Genomic DNA, 26,273 nt, shown 5'->3' with positions numbered 1-26,273 from the left:
GCTGACATAGAGATTCATCTTCTTTTTTTTCTCCTTATCTGTTTTTATCATTTCTCAGATGCCACATCATGAAGAAAAATAATCACATTTACTAAAACCAAAAGTTGATTAGTGCTCAGTAGGAACAGTTTTCTCAGTCAGTTCGGCTCCAAATAAGATGCTACTGTCTGTCACCATCAAATAACTCAATGCCATCCTCCACCTTCACACTGAAATCTAACTGCAATCTGCACACTTGGGAGGTGATGCTGCAATGCATTATCAACTTGTTCGAGTAGTTAATAAACTTAACTACTGTAATCTAATATAAAGCAATCATAATTGAAATGTATGATAGTTTCAGATACTGTGATAACACTGAAATTCTTGTATGTTGTTGGTAGATATGATTAAGCCCAGAATACACAAAAACCTTGCTGCTGAGATAACAGCAGATAGAGTTAAACTTCTGCAAACAAACTGAAGATTTACATAACTGTCACTGAAATTGACATTTACTTTTTTCAAACCACTTTTACAAACTAAGTTTGTCAATGAAACCAGCTCAGGATTTTAAGTTGAGTAAAACTTGTGCAAAAAAAAAAGAAGATGTAAACTTCTGACTGTTCTTTAGTCCTGTTTTATGTCCTTGATTGAACTAATAAGAGATGAAAAGAAGCTGTAAAGAACTAGCATATCAGAAAAAAAAACTTTACAATACTGACATTAATCTACTGTATATAAAATGCAAAAGTGAAAAGAAGTGTATGTTAGAAGATATATCTGCATATATACTGTTGTAAATTTACCAAAGGAGGGTTAACAATTTAACCTCAAACTAATATGAGCAACATTCAAACCCTTCAGATTCAGTTCCAGTGAGTGTGTTTACCTCAGCGTCAGGTCGGAGAGACCGCAGGAAGCTCTTCAGGTCTCCGTGGGTCATCAGTTCCATCACTACCAGGGTGGGCTGACCCTTAGACACCACACCCAGCAGACGCACCTGGAAGACAAGAACGAGGGGGATTTCATGTCATTATAATATGCAAGCATGACTCTGAGTCTAAGATCACAAGGGGCGGATTTCTCTTCCAGAAGATGTCTTGTCTCCTTACCACATGGTGACAGCTGAAGGCCTTCATGACCGAGGCCTCATTCAGGAACTCTATTCGCTCCCTCAGGCTGGCCGACTCGTTGACTGTCTTCACCGCCACGCGTGTGTCCCCCTCACCCTTGATGATGTCCTTGGAGATGCCTTCGTAGACCATGCCGAAGGAGCCTTGACCCAGCTCCCTCAAAATAATGATTTTATCCCTGGCCACCTCCCACTCGTCCTCCTCGTACACTGTGGGCACATTTCCATGGTCATGTGACAAATGAAGCTTATCAGGACTGAGTTTACATGCACACAAGAAACCAGGTCAGAGGGGGAAAACAGGTTAAAACAACAAACTTTAGTAACAGGTTTGTCCGGCTATCAGGTTTCCCACCTCTTCAACACCTGTTTTTGAACCAGGGCTTGCATATTTAAATGTTAATTTATGTAAAATACACATGTGATGCTCCAGCCTAAAAGCACATGCTTTTTGTTGTTTGAAGACTTACTTTTATTTGTCATTTTCCCTTACTTTGTCAACTGCTTATCATCATGTTTACTGCACAAATAACATGCTGAATGGCATCATTGCTGGTAAGGCACGCCCTTGACAAAATGTAAGGGGCATAGGTTTGTTAATGGCTGTTCTTAATGCTGTTCAAGCAACTACTGTGCAGATCTTGTGCAGTTTGATATTGTGAGAAATGATCAAAAATCAAATTTCTTGTCCATGTAAAGAAGTCTAAAGCAGATTAAAAACAATAGCAAGGAATTATGTATCTAATTTACCTGGTTTTAGAGATAAACATCTAATAAAATAATAATCAATACCGAAATACCATAAAATATTTCTGAAGAAAACTATGTATTTAAAATCTATACACAGGCTGCAATAACAAAGGCTTCAATACTGAAATATTAACCTTTGTTCTAACTAAATTCAGGATGCAAACTAATTATATATAATAGCCATGGGAATACAAAAGTGTTTTAATTTCAAATTAATTATTTAGACCAAGGTGAACAAAAAACCCCAATCTGCTTCTTTATTATTGATAAATGTCTAAAACACACTGCTTACCATCATTGGCACTGAGATACTCTGGGTTTGAGGAGGCGTAGATGGGACCACTGGGCCCTTGAGTTTGACTGAAAATAAGAGAAAAAGAGTTTTATTTAATAAGCATTTAATAATAACACTGACAAAATAGAAAATAAAACATCTAATAAGACGTTTTTGACAGAATGTGAAAAATGGTCGTACTTCTTCTTGAACATGACGAATCCGGCCACGGCCACGAACAGCAGCAGGACAAAGCAAATGACCGGTCCAATCACGATCTTCACGATGTTGAGGGGATCTCCTGTTGAACACGCACACAGCGAGTCAAGAGTCAGGTTAAAGCGAAGGAAAACAAGCTCTTATTAAACCCACAAATGAAACTGCAGCAAGGAGCAAAGTGCTGCTCTGTGAACATAATATGCTTCAAGTACAGTCGATGGGAGTTCTTCATCTTGTTGATAATGGCTAAGAGGAACAAGTGAGGACGCTGCAAGGTTTAATATTCTGCTTTTTTACACAGAATAACATTTGATTTAAAGATTTTTGGAAAGGGAAATCACTTTATTGATAAGATATAAACTTATAATATTAAATGGCAGGACTCAAAATCAACATAACTGTTTAAGAACTTTTTCTTGATATAAAATGATTAAATTATTTTCCCATCGAACTAAGTCTTGCTCTGGCTCTGCCTTCATGACAGATGGAGACTTACTTGCGTCCTGGATGTAGAAGTACGTGGGCTCGGTCCAGGATCCGTTCCCAGCCAGCGAGGTGGCCCGGATCCTCACCGTGTAGTTCCCAGAATGCATCACTCTCAGCTTGCAGCCACGGGTTATTCTGTAAATGTTCCTGGATACACAGTGGTGCAGCTCCTGTGGAGAACAACACCGAGGTTAAGGAGCGAGGAACATCGTGAACAACAAACAACAGCCTCATTATTTCCGGCTTTAAATTTGGCTTGTTGAGTCATCCTACAGGATACTTTTTCATCTCTGTTTTATGTTTTTTATGTTTCCAGTGTGGAAACATCTGCCTTATTTTTATTTTTTTTCTTAGTGTTTTCCACAAGCAAATAATAGTCCTCAGCAACAGCCAAATGTTTTGTAGATGTGTCTCCATAGCAACTAAAACATAGTCCGACGTTGAAATTACTTCTCCATTAAGGTTATCAACTAAATGACATTAGAGAGACCACAAAGCCAGATTTCAAAAATGGGCTTAGTAATAAGTATTGCCTCTCTTATTTGTCTGTGCTTGCATGGCCAGTTTTAGATGTATAAATTTAATTAGAAACTATGTTTTATGACTAGTCGGAGCTATCGTCTTTAATGAGAAAGTGATTATTAAAAGGGCTTTCTGAGTAAAAAGTATACGTGTTCATATGTTGTGGTGAACTAACAGTGAACCCGTGAACTCAGTGACCCAATGACTCAAATCACAGCATACATGAAAGTAATAAAGGCATGACAAATGTGTGTTCAGACAGCAGTGTGTGTGTGTGTGTGTGTGTGTGTTTCTTCACCTCACTGTCTCCCAGTCTTTTGTAGTTGACCTCGTATAAGATGATCATGCCATTGGGAGACGCGGGCTCCTGCCATGTGATTTGCACCGCCATCTCTGACACCTCGTATTTGATTGGACCCACGATGTCATCAGCTTTATCTGAGGAGAACAAGGTCACAAAGTTTGGCAAATCTTACTCTATTAAAAGGGTAAGACTGGCGATTTTCCATATTTTTTCTTGTTGTCAACAAATCTCATGTGCAAAGCAAAACAAACAATGGACTCATCCTACTTATGAGTATCGTGTGTGTATCTGAAGCTTATTGTATCCCTCTGTGCCACTGTGGTCCAAAAGATATTAAAAACACATTGATGAGCCACACTGCTGCACTGGGTTACTTGTTCCTTCACCCTGAAGCCAATGGTTACAGTAGTTTGTTGAGAAATGGCTCCAAAGTTGAAGCACTGTAAACAGAAACATGTTCTTGTGCATGCACAGTGGCATCTGCTTCACAGAGAACTATTCTCCAGAGAATGAAAATATTATGACTGTCATTAGTCTTTGGATCTTTTCTAAATAAACTACGGTAACCACCTCCTTCATGGCAATCAACCACATGACCCAGTGCAGCACTGTGGTTCACTGACTTGTTTTATAGTTTTTGGACAACAACGGATGGAGACTTATTGTTTATTATGGGCATTGTTAAATTTGGTATTGTTTTGGCTCTGGAAATGAAGATATAGGTTGAAAATCACAAGCTATATCCTTTGAATGTACCCTTCATGTTTGTTTGGAGTAACAAGATGCCATGTGATTTGATTCTGGTCATGGATGTAATACCTCTCTGTCTTCCAAGGCGCCCTGTCTATCTTTACAGGGATGTCTCAAAAAACATCATTATTAAAAGTCTAAGATGTTTTAACGGTATAGCACACAACAGTGACGATGATGGTGACAGATTCATTTAAGTTTAAACCTTTAATCAAGTTCAAACATAAGTTAATGAACAGTAATGGACAGAAGGTTTAATTCGATACGATGGGCAGAACTCTGGGATTGCTTAAGCATGGGTGATGACTTTATTAGTTGGATTTTTTTAATGTGCCAACTGGTGCAGCATGAGGTCGCGCCACTCATGCTGTTTTCCAAGAGATGGCTGTTTTCCAGGAAGCTTGAGTGTCCATTTCATGGGGTCTTTAACAGTAGATTTGAGGATAAAGTGCACACCGCCTCAGCAATAAACACTTTAGACATCTTTCAGATTTCTACAGCCAGTTTACAGTTTTCTTATATTGTTCTGATGGCATTTATTTTATTTTATTGTTTTGCTGTGTTTATTATTTTTTAAAAAAGCTCTTTATATATTTGTTGTGCTGCTGTAACATGTGAATTCCCCCTCCGTAGATCAATAAAGTCTTACCTAATCTTGATGATAATGTGATTTCATTACGCTGACCCACAGTAAAATACCTGTTAGTGCCTCCTTACCTTCAGGCATTGTACGGGCGCTGACATACGCCGCCATGCTGCATCGCGACGGGTCGGTCGGGTGGTTGCAGGCGTGGATCTCGATCTGGTAGCTGGTGAAGTGGCGCAGATTGGAGACAACAGTGGACTCCTTGGCGTGCACGGTGACAACAGTCTTGGTGCTTTCAAAAGTCTCCTCGTCCTCACCGTCCGGGACGTGTGTGCCCCCGGGCGGGCTGGGGGCCGTGGTGAGGAAAGGGTGGGTTCGGTTGGCGATGCCCATCACAGAGCGTCGCTGTCTTGAGCGTCTGTACAAGGGACAGAAAGTTTAAAGTCAATGACAATTTACAGGAGAGAAGGAAAACTCAAAATATATTTAAAATAATGACTTAGAGGGGATTTCTGCAGTATTTGGAGTACAGTGCTATACAACTAATACTTTTTTTTACTGTAAAATCTAAATGTGCTGGGATGTATTTACAAATCTATTCTGTTTTTGTTTGTCTGTCAGCGTAACTGACAGGGGAATAGGGTGAAAGAAAGTTTTAATTGCATCCCTAGTGCTACCAGTGCACTTAAAAGTATTTTTGACTTATATTTGACTTCTGATTCTGTTCTTGAATGATAGTGATGAACATGATTAGAATACTAAACACAAGATGGAGCATGAGAGCTTTAATTTGTTTTGTGGGAAGCTAAAATGAAAACAATGCTGAACTGGATTGAGTCTGACAACATGAAGACAAAGAAAATCTATAAGACAGTGGATTTAAAAGCTGGAGTGTAACTCAAACCTTGAAAAATAATCCTCTTGAGGCCAATGTTCATGAATCATAAAGCAAAGAAACTGCAGTTCTCTTACATTTAATAGCTAAAAGACAATCGTGTTGTCAGCTGTCTTACTTGATTTCAAAAACTTCATTGTGGAGGTAATTTTCAAATGTTTTGCGGTATTCTGAGTCCTCTTTCTCTTTCTTGAGCTCCTTGTCCGTTTTGGGGCAGGCGCAGCATCGTGTCCCCTGGCCCTGCTCCTCTGTCTGGTTCCACTTCTGCTCCTCGTCACTGTCCACCTGAGTGGGCACCCGTGACGGCAACTTCATCCCTGGTGAAATGGAGACAGACATGGCCACACAGGGGGGAAAGAAAGCACACAATGAGATGACGGATGACATAAACATACACGTGCTATGCGGTTTTAAGCACAAATATCCATACACACACCCTCCCACACACACATGCCTGAGGGCCACGTCTGTCATTGTCATCCCCAGGTCCTCGCCCTTCCTAGTGGAGATAAATTACCAGTGACACGACCTCCCCGCGGACTCCCATTTCCCTGGATGTGTGGGAGTTATGGGAGTTCAAAAGAGGAAAGTTTGGGCTAGGCTGTGTGCTAACATGGAGGGGCACTGATGGCAGAGCATCGACGTAGGTCAGGCTGTGACAGGAATAATTCAACCGAGATAAATGTCTGAACTTAGCCTGACCTCGCGCTTGAGTGAGACGCAGATCCTGATTGTCCTTGTGCCAGGTTTCAGTTTAATGCCACCCGAACAAGATTCCTGCACCTTATTTTCTTGCTCAGTTAGTACAGAGCAGCAACTTCCCTCTAAGGGACAAGGTTCACTTCACACAGACGCCACTTTGTTTACGTTATTCATTATTGAATAACAGTGGTGATGTTAGCATTCATAACTTATTCAATGTTTTTACTGTTTCTGCTTTGTTAGTGTGGCATTTGTGTGCCTTTGTCTTTGTGCTGTGCCAACAAGAAATTTCTGTTACTAACGTGACACACAATAAAGTTTCTTCCAATTTCCAATTCTACTTCACATGTCCGTCTGTATCCTCCTGCTGCTGAGACACGATGTGTTCAACATTTTTCTGTAGTTTTGATGTTTCAATGTTTTCATTTTGATTAAAAATGGCTTGGAATGGGCGATACAGTGATTTAGAGGTTGAGGAGCTGATCATGAGCGAATGTCTTGTGGTTTGGGTGCGGCTAGGGACCTGTCATCTCTCTACTGTGAATATCTCAATTAAAAAGGGATAAAACAAAAATGCCCCAAAAATTCCTTTAAAACTCACATGGATAACTGTGGGTTGAGATGTCAGACCTTCTAGGACAAATTAAACCTCACTTACAAATGTCAAAAATAAAACCACAACAACAGCTTTTGGGTGGGAAGTGCTCTCAACCAATAAACGACTAATTTAACTTTAATTGAAAGCTGACAAAAGACATCTTTTCACTCTCAATCAAAACACATAACAGCCGACCACAGAAACGCAGACAACCACAAACAATGTGGCTCACCCTTCTGACAGTAGTCAAACTTGTAGAGCTCGCTGGCCTCAGGCTGGCGCTGGCAGAACACCAGGTAGTGAGTGATGTTGCCGTTGGGGTCATTGGGTGATTTCCACTTGAGGATGATCTGGGAGGAAGAGTTGGATGAGGAAATGGGATCCAGCGGGACAGAGGGCTCTGGGGAAACACAGAAGTACAAAGGGAAGTTGTTGAAAAAAATAGAAATGGTTGCTGCTAAGTATGGTGAGCAAGGGTGGTATTTAAAATGTGACAATATGAATCAATGACCTGAAAGATAAATGGGGATTAAAACATAAATGGGAACAAATATATATTACCTATGCTTCTTAAAGTGTAAAGTTAATTATGAATTAAACAATAAATCATGAAATGTTCTTAAATTAAGTATCAGTGGAAGCACTTACATTACAACAATAACATGAAACTGTTTAAAAAAAATTAAATTACTTTGTTGAAAATACTCTGGGTATATTGAACTATGAGCTGATTGTACAGCTAAGAAATTCGGTATATGATATGTGTCCTGTTTCTAAAATGTAAAATGGATTGTCATGAGAAGTAGTAATATGAAGTATAATTTCAAAAAAGTAGCCTACACCTTTTTTATCATGTTTATGTGTGACTTTGTGATTATATGATAAAAAGTTTTAGTTGTAAATGCGGCAAAAATCTAGTTTGATCTTAGTGGGATTCAGCAGGTTTTAAATTTATCAAGTATAAATAGCGAACGCATTTTTATATATATATATATATATATATATATATATATATATGTATATCATCACATATCACATATCATCTCTCTACTGTATATCTTTCCATTGTGTTCATCTAGTACATTGATGTTCCACTTTGCTTGTATCTACAAATGAATCTTTTTTTTAATCAAAGTATTTATCAAAGATAACAGAGCAGAAGTTGTTTCAGTCTTATTTGCATCTCATGTTACAGTACGACTCATGATGGCACCGAGCTGCTGTGGGACCAACATCTGCTCGCTTTGGGTATTCCCCATCACTTGGCAGTACTTGATGTACGTGTTGCTCTCATGATAGTGCGACAGTTTCATCTAATTTTCAAATGTCCATATTTAACAAGGCAATGAAGACTAAAAGATTAGAGACATTTTTAAAAACTACACACACTTTCATGTCTTCTGAACCAGAACTTACAGCTTTTCATTCATCATTAATGTAAAATCATATATCAGTTTTAGTTGTAGTTCAGTTATTTTGTAGTATTTATAGTTTAGTATTTACCTGTGGTTTAGATTTTTAGTTTCAGTTCCTGTTTCCAGTCTTTTTGGGTGTGGTATTATATCATAAACCTCAAATATTTACTTTACATACAACCAGCTGGTTTTTTATGTGCTCGTTAGAGATTTTCTTACCCTCATCTTAGATGTATCTTTTTATCATAACAAACACAAAGTAGTTGTGGTTAGTAGTAGTACTTCCGATTTATGCTTTCATAATCTTTTTTAAGGCAAGTTGTTGACATTGTTTATCTAGTTTACTTTCATAACTCTGCTAATCACACCAGTTTCCCATCAGTTTGTTTTGCTCGCATGATACGTATCCTACGTGGTATGTAGTGCATGAGTGAAATTTCAGTATCGCTTCATGTAGGACACACTGTGACTGTAGAGCTACTTGTATTTCTGAGCTGCAAAACAAAGTGCAATGTGACGTATATTTTTTCTATTCTTAATTTGATCCTTCTTAGTGAATAAAGATTAACAGCGCTAATGCAAGCAGCATAATAAACATGACTCAGCCTGTGATTTGCAAAAGCAGGACGGAGACTGGCACCAGCCTCTGCTGCATGTTGCTGTTGGTGAGATTTAATAAACCTAAAAATGTCTTTGGCAGTTAACCTCTCTTCTCAGGGACAGATTGTTTTTTCTTCTAATGTACATCGGAATGTGTTTTGCAGGCTCTGATTTGCATCAACTGTGGCAAGCGGACAACAAACTGCCGTACTGAAAGTAGAAAAAGAGGTTACCAGCTACATGTGGCATCCACACTGACTGGATTCACCGTCTATCTGATTGTTCAGCGAAACGTCTTTTTGAGTAGACATATGAATCAGATTTCTGAGTGGGCGGTAAAAGTAAGAGACACTTCACATCTTAGAACAATACCCAGCCTCACATTGGAGTCATGAGAGGGAAATAACAAAAATATCATCTCACAAAACGTTTACTTGTTGCCAACTGTACATCATGAGGAGTGTGTCAGCAGGTGAATATATGAGAGGAAGGAGTGGTGTTAGACTGAACCCTAAGGTGACACGCAAAGACCCGAGACCCGTTGCTGTCACGGTGCGATTATGTTGTCCCATGTTTTATGACGGTGCAACACACTGGTCCGACCGCATTGTCAGACAAAGTTTCACCGGCAGCAGCTTATTGGTAATGACAGCTTTGCCCTTCTGACGAGCTATGCTGGTTAGACACGACATAGACCAGGAACCCGGAGCGGTTGCCAGACGGGTAGAAAACAACCCTCCCTTGACACGGCTGGTTGACTGAATGATGCGTCTCCGCTGGAAGCCTGTTTTTTTCGTGCGAAAGAGGGATGTCATGTTTGATGCGGTTTATCAGGATGGAAGTGCACAATGTGTAAAAGGAAGCCAGTTAGACGGGCCATTATGACTACGACAAACCCAAACTGCACACGGCACACTCTGTGGGTGGCAGAGTACAATTAAGTACTAGGGAAGAGATTTATGATTGCTGCGTGACTGACTGATGCAGACACCTTGCACTGTGTAGCACCCTGTAGGTCGGTGGCACCTCGGGCGAATCGTGACATCTGCCTTCCTCTTCCCTGTTCTGGTGCCAAGGACATTTTGGCAGCAGCCAGACTGACAAACACAACACTGAATCCACTAGTCAATGATAGTAACACTGCAGGAACTGTGGATTCAAGATGGCCCTAAAAACAGTTAAATTAATTATAATGTAGCGGCCTGGTTTTTAATAGGAGAACTCAACGACCTGTAACCTTCCCATAACCTGAGCGTGTATGTCTTCAGTCCTCAGTTGTGCTTAGCTGTTTTATATATATACGTCGATGAAAAGGTGGCACCATTTTTATCTTGTGCTGTTTGGTAAAGCGAGTGTTGCTGTGGGAATGAAATTAGTGGCACAATTATTGATTTTCTTTCATGTACAGCACCAGTCAAAAGTTTGGACACATCTTCCTGTTCACTTGAATGAGACGGTGTGTCCAAACTTTTGACTGTATGTAATGACTTTTAAACATCACTATCATTAAATTAATGGAGGGGTCGACAGGAGTGAAGCGACAGAGACTGAACGAGATGGGCAGCAGACTAAGAGTGAGCCTCGAGACAGGATGGCTCCAAATGACGTGCTGGCAGCTGACAGCAGCCGTACTGCAAAACCAGAACACTGCTCGATTCTCCTTTGAATGGGTGCGGTGCAGGTGAAAAACATGGTAGAGAAAAGATGGCAACATGCAGCTGTACGTAGGTTTATGTGGACGACGGTCGTTCAGACACTTTTACGATCTGGTTTAATTTCCACTTGCACATTTAGCTTCTTCTCAGCACCAAACTAATTAAACAGAAGATGTGCAGGTGGGCTTCTCCATGAGCTTCTGTGACTTACATTTACCCATAATCACGCTTTTTGTGTAGGTTTACAGAAACATTTATGTGTATCTTTGTGGAAACTTCAATACTCACTACTAGAAATGTTGCATGATTTGGAAAATATTTATGCGACCCTAACATTACTGGGAAATGTAATTTAAGTGAGTAGCATACTCCCAACAGTGTGCAAAAAATCTAGTTTATACGGACAAACAACAAGTATGTTGACTACATGTTAGGTTACAGCTCATTAAGTTCCCGTAATGGTGGGTGAGGTCTTCTAGACGAGGGCTGGGCAATATAGCAACGTTATGTCAGTATTATGATATGAGATGTCGCCTTAGATATTGGAGATCGTAATATATCTCGCAAGTGTTGTCTTTTCCTAGTTTTAAAGTAATGTTATATTCTGAACTTACCAGACTGATCTAACTGTTCTGTTAGTCATTATATCCACATTACTGATAATTATCAAAAATCTCATTGTGTAAATATTATGTGAAATCAGTAATAGTCATCCCCATCAATATTGTTGCAATATCAAGATCATTGGGTCAAATATTTCATCATATTTGATTTTGTCCCCATCGTCCACTTATTACAGACTGATGCCAAATTCAACCAAACCTTGAACATAATATAAATTATCAGGAGTGATGGATGTACTTCTTGCTAAAGGACCAGTGAATAAATCTGAATCAGTCTTACTGGTGGCGTTGGTGCGCACATAGATGATCTCGCTCTTGGCTCCGTGGACCTGGTGTTCATCAGAAGCTGAGAGTTGGGTCTTCACCATTATAGCGTACTGTGTCCAGGGCTTCAGCGGCAGGATGAGATGACCTGGCTCAAAATGCTCTTTGTCCGACTCGGTGGCTCTAGGCGGAGGGTCCACGTCAGCAATCACCCAGCTGTTGGAGCCGCAGGCGTCCTGTCCGTCAAACTCGGTTACGTTCTGAAAAGGTCTGTCGAGAAGAAAAAAAAACACAGTGAAAATGTTAATGAAAAATGTGTTGCTGGGGTGTAAAATTGTGTTTTATTGAAGAGCACACACTGGTTCCCAGCACTTTATCATATTTATTTGACCAGAGAGCTGGCGGGGGGGGCAACAGACACAACTGGACTTGATCTATCTGAGCAGGATCACCTGAGGTTCTGTGTGACTTTCCACAAACAAAACCCGGACAAAAGATTTGTTTTAAGTTTTGAATCAGAACAGACAGCAAATTTGATGTTTTTCATACATTTTGCATAACGTATCTGATCAGTGATGCGTTTCAGATGTTCCAAAGTTGCCACAATTTTCTCCAAATGTCGTAAATGAGTCAGTGAATCAGGAATTTACTTTATCATTATCCAGCTGATCTAACTGTTCTGTTGTATTCAGCCTTTTCTTATCTATAAAGTACTTAAGCAGCTGAAAACAATATTTTTTCTGGCAGGGATCCAAGTCTGCTTGGGACTGTGACCTCATGACTGAACATTAACTTACGCTTCTTTGTAGAGCACCATGAAGCCCAGCAGGTCTCTGAAGTCTGGAGGCCAGAAGGCTTCCCACTTGACCATTATTTTATCGCTCATGGTTCGGATCTGGGTGAACTTCAACACATGGTTCTCACCTGAGGAAAGACATTAGTCAATGAAAAGCAATAAATGGATAAGGACAGAGGTCATTGTGTAAGTTTTTAAATCTCTGTTATGGGGACATATCAGTGGAGAAACACAAGTTTTTGCTGATTTAGTATGAAAATAATCTGATACCTGAAGGAGTCGCCCTTCCTCACCCACTCAATCATTTCTGGGTAGATAAGAGTTAGATAAGACTGTGAGCTACCTTCCTAAGTTTAAAATCAAAGACAGAATGGGTGTGCCATGGTCTTCAACTAACATATCAAAAATATCTTATTTATTGTGCTCATTTGAGTCTGTCTTTGCTTTCAGTAAGATTGGAGAGGACATAATTACATAACTTGGATGCTAAGCAATGTTTCAAAGCTCTCTGAAAGGGTAACTGACAAAAACAATCTGAAGAGAAGATGAGGGGATCACATAAAATTATTTCAAAATACTTCATGAAGGAAAATTAACGAAAATATTATCCTGGTTTGGTGTCAGTGGCTCAATTTGCTCATGAGGCTGCAATGTTCTGACCTTCAAATCTGGCCTGGAGTTTGTGTAGTAGATGTTTTTATGATATAAAAAGGACCAGTGGATAAAAGAATCTAAACCCAAAAAAAAAAAAATTTGAAAAATAGATGAGATTAAAAGAGAGACCTGAAGATAGCCAGGACCAGTCAGAAATAAGTTTCAGGGTTAGTGATAGTGAGCGACTCTGACGGCAGACTGATGCACCACCAATTAATGAGCGAGCCATGACCATTTTCCCTGAACTTAACAAACCACACTCCTCTCTGCCTCATTTTTTCTTCTCCTGTGATGATTATGATACAACACATGATCAGAGCTGCTTGCGATTCTGCAGATATCCACCGGGGAATAAAACAACATCAGAAAAAACCCAAATCTGGAGCTACAGGACTGGATACTATCAGAAGTGATTAGATTGAATAAAATCTGGATCTGATGCGACTCAGGTCCTGGGTCAGGTTTTGATTACTGGGAACTAAGAGGAGACCTTTACAGCATCTTACTCCCCTCCTTCTCTTCCTATTTACTGAATCTTTCTTATGCCAAATTAAAAGAAGATAAGAGTTTCCTGTTTCTATTTTTTTTTTAAAGCAATGGGCACATCGATGAGCTACACTTTTATTATCTCTTGAATCATACATGTAATTTAAAATCTAAAGAACAAAAGCAGCACATATCACCATGTCACTGTTTAACATGTAATCTTTAGAGCTTTGCTGTTCTCATTGTTTCTAGTTAAACTGTGTCCGTAAAAGACATCTGCAAACAAAGGAGGGGAGGAAATGACCATCATAACAGTAACTGTGACTATGTTTGCATGTGCGCCAGGGCTAATCCTGTGTTTACGTTGCCGTGGTAACCGTGTCTGCCTCCAGAGCCGAGGTGCTTACATGAGGCCTGGTCTCCGTTTGTCTTGGAGGCGATTTCGTTCTTGACCATTCGCTCTTTGGTTCCCGTGACCTCCTCCATCTTGCGGATCTCAGACATGCAGAGTTTGGAGTTATAGTGGAAAAACAAGCGTCCTTGCAGGATCGTCAGGTTGTGCTTGGACCAGTCCCAGAGCTGGCGCAGGTTCTGGTTGTCAAGGGCATAGAAGGAGTAATTCCTGGTAAGGAACAGAGAAGATTGCATTAACATATTTTTCATGATAAAAATGACATTCGGCTGAGGCTTGTTATGGAAAATCTTCTTGAGTAACATGAGAAGAGAATTATTTCAGCTTTTGGTTAGCTTTCAATCTGCAACTTAAGCCTTTTCTTTGTTTTCTTTATTTCTACTGTAACTGCAGTCTATTGTGCTGCAAGCATCTGAATAAGCCTCATATATGATTTTGGAAAGTCTAACCAAAAACAGCTACCACAGAGAGACATTTTGAAAAGGTCACTCCTTCCGCTTTTAACTCATAATTACAGGAGGAGGCTCTGACATGGTGAGGATGAGATGGGCTCAGAAGACAGAGTCTCACCCGATTTCCGTTTCCTCTCCACGAATAACACGAAGCTTGCGGAAAAACGAGAGGGATACGAGGGCGTAGGAACGTCGCACTGTCAGGTAGCCAGTGATCTCCTCCAGCTGGCCCAGGCTGGCCTCCAGTTCAGCTGCTATGTTGTCTACAGAAAACCAAAAGAGACAAGCTTTGAAGTGATTTCTGATTCTGAGCACTAAAGCTCGCAGGCAGCGGCTCTTTGGCAACAAACTCTCCTCTGAAGACTGCGTGATGTGATTTCGTTCTCACCTTTTTTATCTCTCTAAATCATAGATTGTGTCAGCACTCATTTCTTTTTAAGCAACAACTAAATGACATAATTTTCATCACAAAAATGATTGTTTTCACTATATATATTCACAGTATAGTGTGGCATATTTCACTGACTTTTTATAGATGAACTAATGAATCTATAAATCAGTTGTAAAACTATATTTTAATTCAACTAAATAAACCATGAATACTCACTTCCTCCACGTAGGTTGATGACCAGACTCCCGTTGAGAATAGTGCAGCCTCTCAAAGCCTGCGCTGCTGTGACCGAGTCCACTGTTTTTAGGCCCATACACACTTTGGGACAGAGTCCTGCACATGGATTGCAGTTCAGCCTACAGAATGAAGGAAAAATACATTAATACTCAATGTCATCCAAGAAAATACAGTATGTCTGCATAGTAACAATACTGGTGGTGTTTGAATGAAAGATTTCAGTCATTTTTCACCTTCTAAACCTGTAAAAACTGATATTTGGCGGAAACAAAATCTAAGACCGACATATTATTACATTTTAAGATGATTTTACAAACTTAATAGCAAACAGTTGTCTTTCTACACATCCAGCATACACAGATCAACATTAGCATTGACTTTTTCTGTCCACCTGTTGAATGCAAATCCAACATTCGTTCTCCTTTTAGCTGTTTTTGCTTCTACAACAACTCTTGTGTGAAAGATCTGGTTCTCTCGCTAATAAATATAACAGTAACAAAAGTAGGTTTTTATTTTAATGTGGTAGAAAAAAACCTATTTCCATTTTGCCTTTGGACAGACCATCTCATGTGTTAAGAGCTACTGTTGAGGAGTTTAAAAGAGACTGGTATGCAATAACAATATAACAGTATAAGTACAAACAAACTGCTTTTGTAATTCACCGAATTGTGACTACCACTGTTTGTGTGTTCTTACTGTTGACCATATAAATACTGAGCATTAAAAAAAAAAGTGTTTTTGGTCGCTGTTCTCAATGAAAACAATGACCAGCCGCTGCTCAACACTAGTGACGGGGAACAGTAGAAGTGTGAGTCAGAAAATCAAAACAATGAACTGAAACATGCTTTAAAGCTCTTGAGTTGGGTGATAATTCTCCGTGGGTTTACTACGAGTGACACCTTCTACAAACAAGTGATCATGTGATCCATAATTCGTTTAAAAATGTATTATGGTTTACAGTGTGCTGCCTGCACTGTACGCACAAGACAAATGACTGAAAATGAATCCTCACTCAGCTCCATGTGAGGATCAGCTTGAACTTTTGTTTTGTATTAACTAAAAATGAACTGACCCCAACCTTTCACCTCCACGGCTGAGCGAAACAACCTGGCTTACATAATGTTTTCGTAACGAGTCTCTTCTCATAACAGATATATGGACGCAGCTTTGCTATGTTAACCTATTTCCTGAAAAGCCATCTGTGCAATCCCCAGCACTCATAACGCTGCAAAGTGCAATCTTTGATGAGGTGAAATCCAGAAAGTATAACAGTAACCTCTGCAGCCTCTCACATTCACACAGCAGAGAACATTTTCAGAGTGATTAAAGTGAAGATTACACATTGATGGGATCTAAGCTCGGAGGTCATTGTCCTGCGGTGTGCTAAAGTATTTTTTTGTGCTGCTGGCTGGTTTATGAAGTGAGAATGGCTTTGTTTAGCAACAGTTGAGTAAGCTGACAGGACAATTACAAAAGAATGTGGTTTTCCTTTGTGTGAGGCAAATAATGGAGCTGGGTGGCAGCTAATGTGCTCTGGTTTTCATGGCACTGTCTAATCTCTGACGTATAAATACATGATGAATATATAACAGAGATGAGCATTGTGGGCTGCAGCCATGTTATACTTGTAAATGAGATTATTCACAGCTTTCAGCAACAAAACAAACCAATTAACTGAAAAGGAAGAGAAGTTTGTTGTTTCACAACAAAAAGCTGGCTCATAACTTCCCTAATCTATCTTGACCTTTTTCCCTCTCCAGTGCCACATCTGCACTTTCAGCCGAGACACTCGCTCAAAGCACTTTCATTTCCACAGCTTACTTTAAAGCCAAAGACAGAGAGGGATGCCAGAGAGAAGAGATGAGCCATCAGGGGAACATAAAGGGAGTCAAAAGAGAAAAGAGATATGAGTACAGGAGGGTTCGCCACAGGTCAACGGTAGCTTGAAGGTTTAGTCGAGCAGGACTGTTGATTCAAATTCAAGAAGCGATCAAATCTGCACGCTGAGAGGCTGCCTTTGAATAAATTATTGTAGCGTCATTTTGAAGATGTTAGCGGTTGAGCTTTTCATCTGACAATGCCACCTTTAATAAAGCTTGCACCTTTTTAATATATAAAAAACTATAAAAATTCACTCACACCTGTGCAATTTAGCTCTGGTGTTCCTCCATCAACATACATGAAGGGAGCAAAATATTAGGAACACTTTTCATTCTAATGCACTCCAGTACACCACCAACAGCACCCACTACAACCTCAATAATACATAAAAAGTAGAATTATCACTTTTCCGACAATGTGAACAAAAATTGAAAATGTATGAGCTTCGTAAAAGTTGAATTTATAGCAGGGCTGTTGTATTGGATAGCATTAGATAGCACAGGTGTTTCTAATAAAGTGGCCGGTGAGAGTGATGTTATGATGTTTTGAATTTCCAAGAAACACATAACACGTAACGGCATCTGTCAGTAATTCACTTTCTGGCTACTGAATAAAAACAACTGAGAACGGTATTCTAAAAATGCAACTTGTTTTGTTCAGACTAAAAAAAAAGTTATCGACCATTATCGATCAGCTGATCCCAGGTGATGACAAAACACCACAAAACACTGCACACATTCATAACTCTACTACAAACTGCCTTCTTCAGGATCGTCATTGTCAAAACACCAAAATATATGGGACCTGGGACGTATTCAATGTCTGACGAAAAGCTGCACGACTCATAATGTTTATGTAGGAGATAAAGTCAATCAAGCTAATAGAGCAACTTCTCACTGCTTTATTAGCTCCTTATCAACATAGTATTTGTATATTTGCCTTCCATTTCCTGATTTTAAAAGAATATCAGCATCACTCTTTTTCCTCTTTTCTGTCAACAATGGCCTATGTGCACTTGAGCAAGGCACTTCACGCTCATCTGCACACTAAAAAACTCTCTCAGCTGTGAATGTACAGTATGTAAGTGCATGAATGTAAAAGTGCATGTTGGTCTAAAGGAGATCAGCGTGCCTGGTAAACCCTCAGTGGATAAATAAAGGTTAAATACACATGACGACACAAACGCAACAGCAGCAGCAGCAGCAGCAGCAGCAGCAGCAGCAGCAGCAGCAGCACCTCCTTGTCATCGCAGTTGTCAGTGACAGGCTGCCTGGACTACCCTGCTGCAGTTGCTTGCCAGAGAGACCCCCCCCCCCCTCTCCCCCAAACCCTCCTTCTCTCTTAACGGCCAGCAAAGAGAGGCAAGGCCACGCAGCCCCAGGGGCACTGACAGCCTGTCCTGAACGCCTCTCTGCCTCCTCTCGTGTTCAACCAGCTAGCCAGTAAAGAACTAGCCCATCACATTGTAACAAAAGACAAGAAGTCATGAAGGACCCAGCTGTATTTTAAACCTCTGCCCGAGCAGAACGATCGGAGGGGGTGTCTGCAGCGTCTGTGCTCGCAGGCATGCCCACTCTAATCAACAACCCTGTCACGGTCAATGAAGGTGTCAAAGAGGGAGGCGGTGAAGGTCAGCGGCAGGTCAGCACAAGTACAACTCCCTTCTATAAAAGAGGAAAGTGTGTTTGGATGCAACAGAGATAAATTGCACAACAGGTTGTCAATTACAGATGTCGAGATAAGAGGGGAGAAAAACACATTCACATGTCTGCATTAGCTCGAACGCTGCAATGCAGAGACACCAGCAGCTGGTAAACAACCATCAATTTTGTGCAGCGAGTGAGTGGCAAAAAAAAAAAAGTAGCAGATGAATACTGAGTCAAAATCAGAAACACAGATGTGCCAAGCTTCCCACTGCACTACTTTGACCTAGCTGTCTGCAGTCTCACACACATACATACACGCACACACAAAGAAGGTGTGTGTGCACATATAGTACACAGAGCGCTGTGGGAGCTTAGCAAGGGAACCTTCAGTTCCTGCAATGTCACACTGTTACAAAACACAGTGACAGGAGAAAACAGAGGCAGGAATCTATGCAAGGTTTCAGTATTTTTCCACGCATGAGAATATTTCTTGTTTGTAAAATTTCTGCTTATTCGTCCTAAATTTTGTGTTACCTGTCACAGCCTTTTCTGGGTCAAAATAATCACTGCTCAATACACGTGAGTCTTTTTAATAATGCTCAGACTGTAGTAAGCAAAGATGCATTTGTAAACTGAAGCCGTGTATATTTTTAGCACTGTGCATTACACACATCATATCAACAAGTTGACAAGCTCCTACGTAAAGGCCCAGGATTAAACCCTGACGTGTTTATGAATGTACGTTAGTGTCTCTCCATACTGAATATTCAGCCAACTTCACTGATCACACATTGTTCCTTCAGACCATCAAGAACCCATCAGACCGGCATGAGTGTCCACTTACGAGGAGGAGTTGACGGTTGTGTAGCCAGAGGGACACTCAGGGATGCAGGCACCGTTGTGGATGACGTACTCGTGGCAGTCGGGGTTCTTGCTGTGCTCCTTTTCACGCTTGCATCTGTTGTGGAGTTCCTGGCAGAAGGCGAAAGAGATGCAGCGCCAGCCCTTGAAAGTGTAGTGGTTTTCAGGACAGCGCTCCACACAGGTGCCCTGTGCCTGGAGGCTGCGGCAGGCTACGCAGTGACTGGCTGAGTTGGGCTTCAGGCAGCCACCCAGGCACTGGTCGTGACAGCACTGGTTGTCCTTGGTGCAAGCACGGTGTTTACACTGAACAGGACACACTGCGGGGCGAAAAGAACAAAGTCAGGTTAGAGCCTGGAGGATGTTCGTGAGATGAGGTAAAAGAAAAAGGTTAACGTGTCAATTTCAACGTGTTAAGGGCTTATTGTGATTTTCAAAAAGAGAAACACAGGAAACAGGAGCTTATCATCATCCAGACACCTTTTTATTTCAGTTCCCCAGATTACACAGTGGGATTTTAATCAGTCCCAAGTGATGGTATAGCTTTACATCTTTAACTCCACAGAAGTCTCAACGGTCATATCTGTGTGTCAGCAGGAGTGAAATCCCTCCTCGCTGCACGAGCCAGCAGCCCAGAGGACCGACCATCTGCCATTGGTCAGCAAGCAGACTCAATACAAACAGCAGGGATCCAACATTATTTGACAAAAAGACAGACACTTATCCAGAGGGCTTGTTGAAAGTGAGACAGAAGGAGTTAACAAAATAAAAAACTGGCATTCCAAGCATAAGGTATTTTGTAAGTGAGACAAACTGTCTTTGCTCGGCTCCTTTTTTTTTTTAACTCATATGAAGGCAGACTGTAATGACTGAATGAAAACAGTGTATTGATCTACAGAAGAGCTTGGACACATAGGGGGGAAAATCACGATAAGACTGTGATTGACAAGAAGTTAATAGAGAACCATTTTGATAATTAATCACGTCTGTCATTTTGCAAGCAAAAAAAATGGCAGACTTCACTCAAATATGAGGATTTAAACTTTTCTGTTTCATGTCTTAACTTTAAAATATCTTCTTGTTTTTTAATGTACCACAGACAAAATAAGCGATTTCAAGACATCAGTAATGGGACATCATATTTATATTAATAATAATTAATTGATAATAGTCCTCAGCTGAATCCCAAAACAGTTGACACAGTTGTTGTCGACTTAATTCTGACAACAACACACTGTCACAAGTGATGATATAAAAATAAACCTTGTGCGTCACTACAAAGACAAATAATAACTGATAAATACCCATGTATTTGCTCGGTATTGGCTGCAATAATCATAATATCAACAAACCCCCCAAATCGTCTGAGGTAGCTGAACACACTGGCGTCTTTCTAGGAACATGAACTACACAAGCTCCTTGTGAGTAAGCTGAAGAAATAAACAGCAGAAAGATACAGAGTTCTGACAGCCACACAAACACACTGAAGTTCAGTGATGTTTCTGTGGCATAAACACCATCTTCTACAGACAGAGAAGTCTGTACGTTGGGTGTTTGTGTATACATCAGCACATGTGTGTGCCTGTAAATCAGCAGGTTACGTAACATTAGGCTCCCAGGATTCGCAGATGTGCGTGTGTGAGTGAGTGAGTGTGTCACTGTGCGAGTGTATTGGTGTGTAGCTTAAGCATGAGAACAAGTGCACAAAGATGGACGCTTCTCAGAGGTAAACACAGCTGAATGACCTGCCCACCGAGATTAGCTTCTCATCCAGGAGAGCCAGATTAAGACCGTTCAGCAGTGGGGGAGGTAATGAGTCGCTGAGATTAGGGGCAGGTTAGGGGGTTGAGCGTAAACATGTAAGCATGCATGTCTTTTATAGCATTAAAGACATTGAAAGCACTAAGAGGAAGGGACATTTAAGTGCTTTACTTCCAGTTTCAGAAGACAGCATGTCTTAATACTCCGTACATTTTTTTTTTTTTTTTTTTGCAATTGTTTTCTCCGCTAACTCTGTTTTTGAGCCTGATTCATGGGGGATTTGTCCAGAACTGCTGGGTTTCATTAGTGTCATGAAGTCAGCCCTTAAATGAACAAAACAACATAAACCCCTGTCCTCTTGCATTCACACAAGTAAGCTCTTGAAACACCTGAAGAGTAAATGTATGTGTGTGTGTCTGAGTGTGTGTGTGCGTAAGGCTGCAGCAATATGAGAAAGGCAGGGAGAGGGGGAAGCACAAGGGGGCACGGTGCTAGAAAAACAAATGATATAACCACCTTTTATCTGCGTCAGTTGAAATAATCTACTCCACAGAGGGATTTGCAGAGTCCTGAGGATGATTTGCACACTGACAAATAATAAAACTTTCTTTTCGATAGTATGTATTCAGTCTCCAAAGTTTGCTTCAAAACCTGCCCTTCAACTTTGCCTCAAATGCCTATTACACACACACACACACACACACACACACACACACACACACACACACGCACACACACAAACGCACACACTTATATACACACACAAACTGTATGCTTCCACTGACTCCTGATCCTCTAGCAGGGCTCCATGCCGTAGCACAGACCCAGCAGCAGATCCACCCTCAGCCTTAGCCAATGTGTTGGCTAGCCATTCAAATGGCCTCTCCCATCTCCAAGGAAGACAGGCGCACTGTTTAACCCTTTGTGTCCCTCTCTCTTCTCTCTCAGCCAGTCAGACAGCAGCAGCAGCAGTGGGAGGTATGCAGGGGAAAAAAAAAAAGGAGAAAAAAAAACACCACGAGAGCCAGACTGGGGCTGAACTAAAGTGAGCTGCACTCCTCTACTCTTTAAGTCTCACTGGCTTCTTTTGTGCTCATCAGAAGTACAAATTATTCTGAAGAGCTTTTGAATTGTTTTTAATGCACATAAATCTTGGACGGAAAAAAAATGCAGAAAGCTCCTGCAAAATCTTTTCATCTGGTCTGTTGTTGAGAGAAAGATGGGGCATTCAGCAGTAATGGGTTCATACTCATGTAATGTTGGTATTGTGCTGAACATCTCCGTGCCTCGGGTGGTGAATCATGCCTTATCATGTCCACAAGTCATTAGAGTTTTTACAGACCTCAACAACTCCGAACAACTGGGAAAAAATTCCTTCCAAACCGAGACACGTGTTTGAGTAACTGACACCTGCTCTGATGATTAAAATCAGAAATTTAAGATTAAGAAATTCCTGAAAATGTGTTTTGTGTTTTGTTGTCAGGCCGGTGTCTTTTATTTTTCCTTCCAAAAGGATGCAAATAATTTGTGAGTGAAAGCCATTAAAATGTTGCAGCACAAACAAAATTATTATTCAATTAATGATGTTGACTACAAAAAATGATTCACTTGCTGCTTATATTATACATATATACATATTTATATGCATATTTACAATGCAGAGAAAAAAGTGCTTAAGTGAGTATAAAACACTGCATTAGAGCTCTAACTATAAGAGATTGATACATATAACATAAAATAATTTTGACAAATTAAATAATTAATTAAGCAAGAATTTTTTTTTTTTTTTTTTTTTTTTTTTTTTTTTTTTTTAAATTGAGCATATGCTAAATACAGACAGTTTAAAAAAAATATATTTATAGACAAAGTAAGTCTAACTGTAATAACTGAATGAACTAATAATAATAAATACTGAAAATCAATCAGTTGCAGCCCTAAAATGCAACTTCTAAAGGTTTAAAGGTCACATGTATTATTTTTTTTAATCAGAGGTACCAGTAGATACAGTTTTAGTAGGAAAAAAAAGAAGAGGTTAATGTGGGTCAGTCCATTTCAGTGACTGACGTCTAACTGTAGACATGCGCTGAGTGCCACCTGAGAGAACTAGCGGGCAACCACTTTCATGAAGCACCAAAACAAACCACTCACTGTCCAAAAGATTTTCACAGTCCGCTTCGCCAGCAGCTGACTTGGCCATATCTGCAGAGCTGAAAGAAATGCTGCTGGCTAAATTAGCGGTATTGTTCACGATTATCATAGAGGCAACAACGGTGACCACACTGAAGCAGATAGACTTGTTTCTTGTGCTTGTCAAAAAAGTTTTCAAGGTCAGGACCCTGAGGATCTTTGAGAGTGGGGCCACCCCAAGCTATCTTTGATCTCCCAGAGCGAGAAGGACGCTGAGGAGACTGTCATTCTTTCCTTAAAACATGCAAATCTCTCAATACTGGGCCCAGTTTCTTTTTCATAATGGGCCCGACAGCTAGCAACATTCACGAAGATCAACAGCCTTTTCTCTGTTTCGTCTGTGTCAATTAGTTATGCTCAGCTTGTGTTCGGTCTTGTCAGCATCTTCTTTACTTATCTTCCATTTAAACAGAGTAAAATCATTTGACAACAATAAATCAATGGGTTACTTGGGGAGGCAAATGCTGGGTCTGCAGTTGGACTTAGGTCTGTTTACAGCTGGCAATGTATTTAAAAAAAAGAAAAGTATTGAGTAAGTGTGTCTCCGCTCGTCTCTGAACTCCTTCTTATTCTTATTACGCTGGTTCCTCTGGCATGCTGGCCTGGGCCTGTCTGATCTCTTGACATGCAGTTTGTGCAAAGTGCACATGAAAATCGGCGAATAATGCTGCAGAAATACCCGACTCTTTATCTCATTAGTAGAGGTTTCACTTGGACGAGGGGAGCCGAGCCACACAATGAGACGCTCAATCCCAGAGGCCCCAAAATGGACAACAACAACAAACCAACACAACCGCGGCCCCTGTTTGACAGAGATGAATACAGCCTGTCAGGACGATGCCAACTTGGAAACGGGAGGTGAAGAAACAGATTTGCCCAGGCTGCCAGCCAATAGCGAGCTTCAACAACGTGGGGTGTCGAAAAGGCAGAAAGAATCCACATCGCTGGCGAGGAATGACTCATACGAAACAGTTCCCTGTCTGCTGAATCGGACAGTTTTGCAACCAACGCACGTGCTGCACGAAGAGTCACCAGAGTTCCCTATATATTGTTTCTGTTAACATAAGAGATCACACCAGTAATAAATTAGAAATGTATTTATATAAGCAAAGGAGGGTTGTATCAAACTTCACTGTATCCTAAAACTCTGGGATTTCTGCCTAAATTTAACAACCTCTGTAACTTGCCAACGACCACAATCACCTGTAAAATCATTTTGTGGTGTTCTTTTTATTTGACAGCAGATTCAGACGTTTTGCATTCAGATCATATTAGATCCCAGAAAATGCCAAGCGGAGCACAGTGGTGCGCTGGTTGGTAATTAAAATTCCATGGCTATGACAAGGGCAGTATTTAGTGTCTTATGAAAGAAGTTTTTGCTGAAAGCCCAGAGGAGAGGTACCTAAGCAAGAACAAACAAAGTGCTTTTGAATATGCTGATATTCTATCTCTTTCCACAATTTTTGACAATTTAAACCAACTGACAACTTGACAGGCCAGCAGCTTTAATACTCTTTGCAACACAAAGGTTTCATTAATTGCTGGTTCAAGTTCACCAGGCAGTATATAAGGATGAACCCATGTTTTAACACAAATGATGACTGAATGTCCTTTATTCTGTTTGCTAAAACAACCCAAACTATATTTTTCAAGCAGACAATTATATAGTGAACCTTATTCTTCACCTAATTTTTTGGCACTGAATTAACAATTAGACCTTTACAATATGTCAATGGTTCTTATTTAGGTTAACTAAAGGTGTGTAAAGGTGAATGGATAGTGTGTATTGTTGTCTCTGACTGCACAGTATAAGACTGCGGGCCAACAACTCTTCTTGAATATAAAAAAAAATGTGAGTCTTCATCAGGATGGCACATGAGGCTGCTTTTAGTAATTAAATATGACAGAAGGCCTCTAGAGATGTTTGTTGAGTACTGGCAGGTCCATAACCTACAGCTCTGTCTATATACAGCAGGCAGACAGATGATACTAGCAGACAACTTAATAACTGTATAGTACCAGAAAAACAGACTGTAAGAACACAACATGTCAGACAAACAATGGATGCAAATATGAGCCAGATGTCCGAGCCTTTCGCCTTTGTCTCTTTATCCAATGTGATTAAATAGTATCGCCATATTTAACATTTGTAGGTCCCAAACAAATTTCCAAAATCCCCGACAGCACCCTTAGCGCATCAAATTTAGATGCAAACATACCATCCTGGATGATCTGCTTTTGGTGATGACTGATATCTCTGCCCTGATGCACACACGCGCACACACACGCACACACACACACGCACAGCCGTCTACAGCGGCCTGATTTCCTCTCTACTAGTGAGAAACAGATGTTATATAGTCCCTACTTTCATTTCCAAACATGTCTCTGCTTTCCAAAGCTCTTCAATAATGTTAATAAGAATGAGAGTGAGGAGTGAAAATGGATGGATAAATAAACAATACATGTATCAATCAAGTGTAAGAGAGTCTAGAAGTTGACTTTGAAGAAGAGTCCAGAGAAAGAGAAACAAGAAAATGCTTACTAAAATGTAATATTTTCTATAAAAGGAAAACCAGTGACTGTGGAAAATGTCGCCAATTACACAACTGATTAATTACTTCATTATCATGAAAACAACCACAGGCCTTCTTGACTGAACACAATTCAGATAAACGTCTTTCATTGCTGTGTTTAAGCTTTAAATGAGTTAAGGAAGTTAAAATAATTGTTTATCGTCAAATATTCATCA

The 26,273-nt window shown here is 40.3% G+C and overlaps 1 protein-coding gene across 1 annotated transcript in view; it reads right to left on the bottom strand.

The window, feature by feature from the left end:
- The window catches only part of LOC128369270 (insulin receptor-like), a 54,324-nt gene that overhangs the window by 3,828 nt on the left and 24,223 nt on the right, over positions 1-26,273 (bottom strand). The window contains exons 3-17 of the mRNA XM_053330275.1: positions 19,557-19,893; positions 15,165-15,304; positions 14,676-14,820; positions 14,101-14,315; positions 12,555-12,681; positions 11,774-12,027; positions 7,433-7,600; positions 6,019-6,217; positions 5,137-5,423; positions 3,664-3,803; positions 2,854-3,013; positions 2,340-2,439; positions 2,157-2,224; positions 1,095-1,324; positions 872-982 (exon numbers count right to left, since the gene is read on the bottom strand). Of these exons, the coding sequence (XP_053186250.1) occupies positions 872-982; positions 1,095-1,324; positions 2,157-2,224; positions 2,340-2,439; positions 2,854-3,013; positions 3,664-3,803; positions 5,137-5,423; positions 6,019-6,217; positions 7,433-7,600; positions 11,774-12,027; positions 12,555-12,681; positions 14,101-14,315; positions 14,676-14,820; positions 15,165-15,304; positions 19,557-19,893 (2,681 nt within the window). The remainder of the gene's footprint in view (positions 1-871; positions 983-1,094; positions 1,325-2,156; positions 2,225-2,339; positions 2,440-2,853; positions 3,014-3,663; positions 3,804-5,136; positions 5,424-6,018; positions 6,218-7,432; positions 7,601-11,773; positions 12,028-12,554; positions 12,682-14,100; positions 14,316-14,675; positions 14,821-15,164; positions 15,305-19,556; positions 19,894-26,273) is intronic.

Source organism: Scomber japonicus, chromosome 12 (genome assembly GCF_027409825.1).
Source record: "Scomber japonicus isolate fScoJap1 chromosome 12, fScoJap1.pri, whole genome shotgun sequence".
Classification (NCBI taxonomy): Eukaryota; Metazoa; Chordata; class Actinopteri; order Scombriformes; family Scombridae; genus Scomber; species Scomber japonicus.
This window is presented reverse-complemented; position numbering and strand designations above follow the sequence as displayed.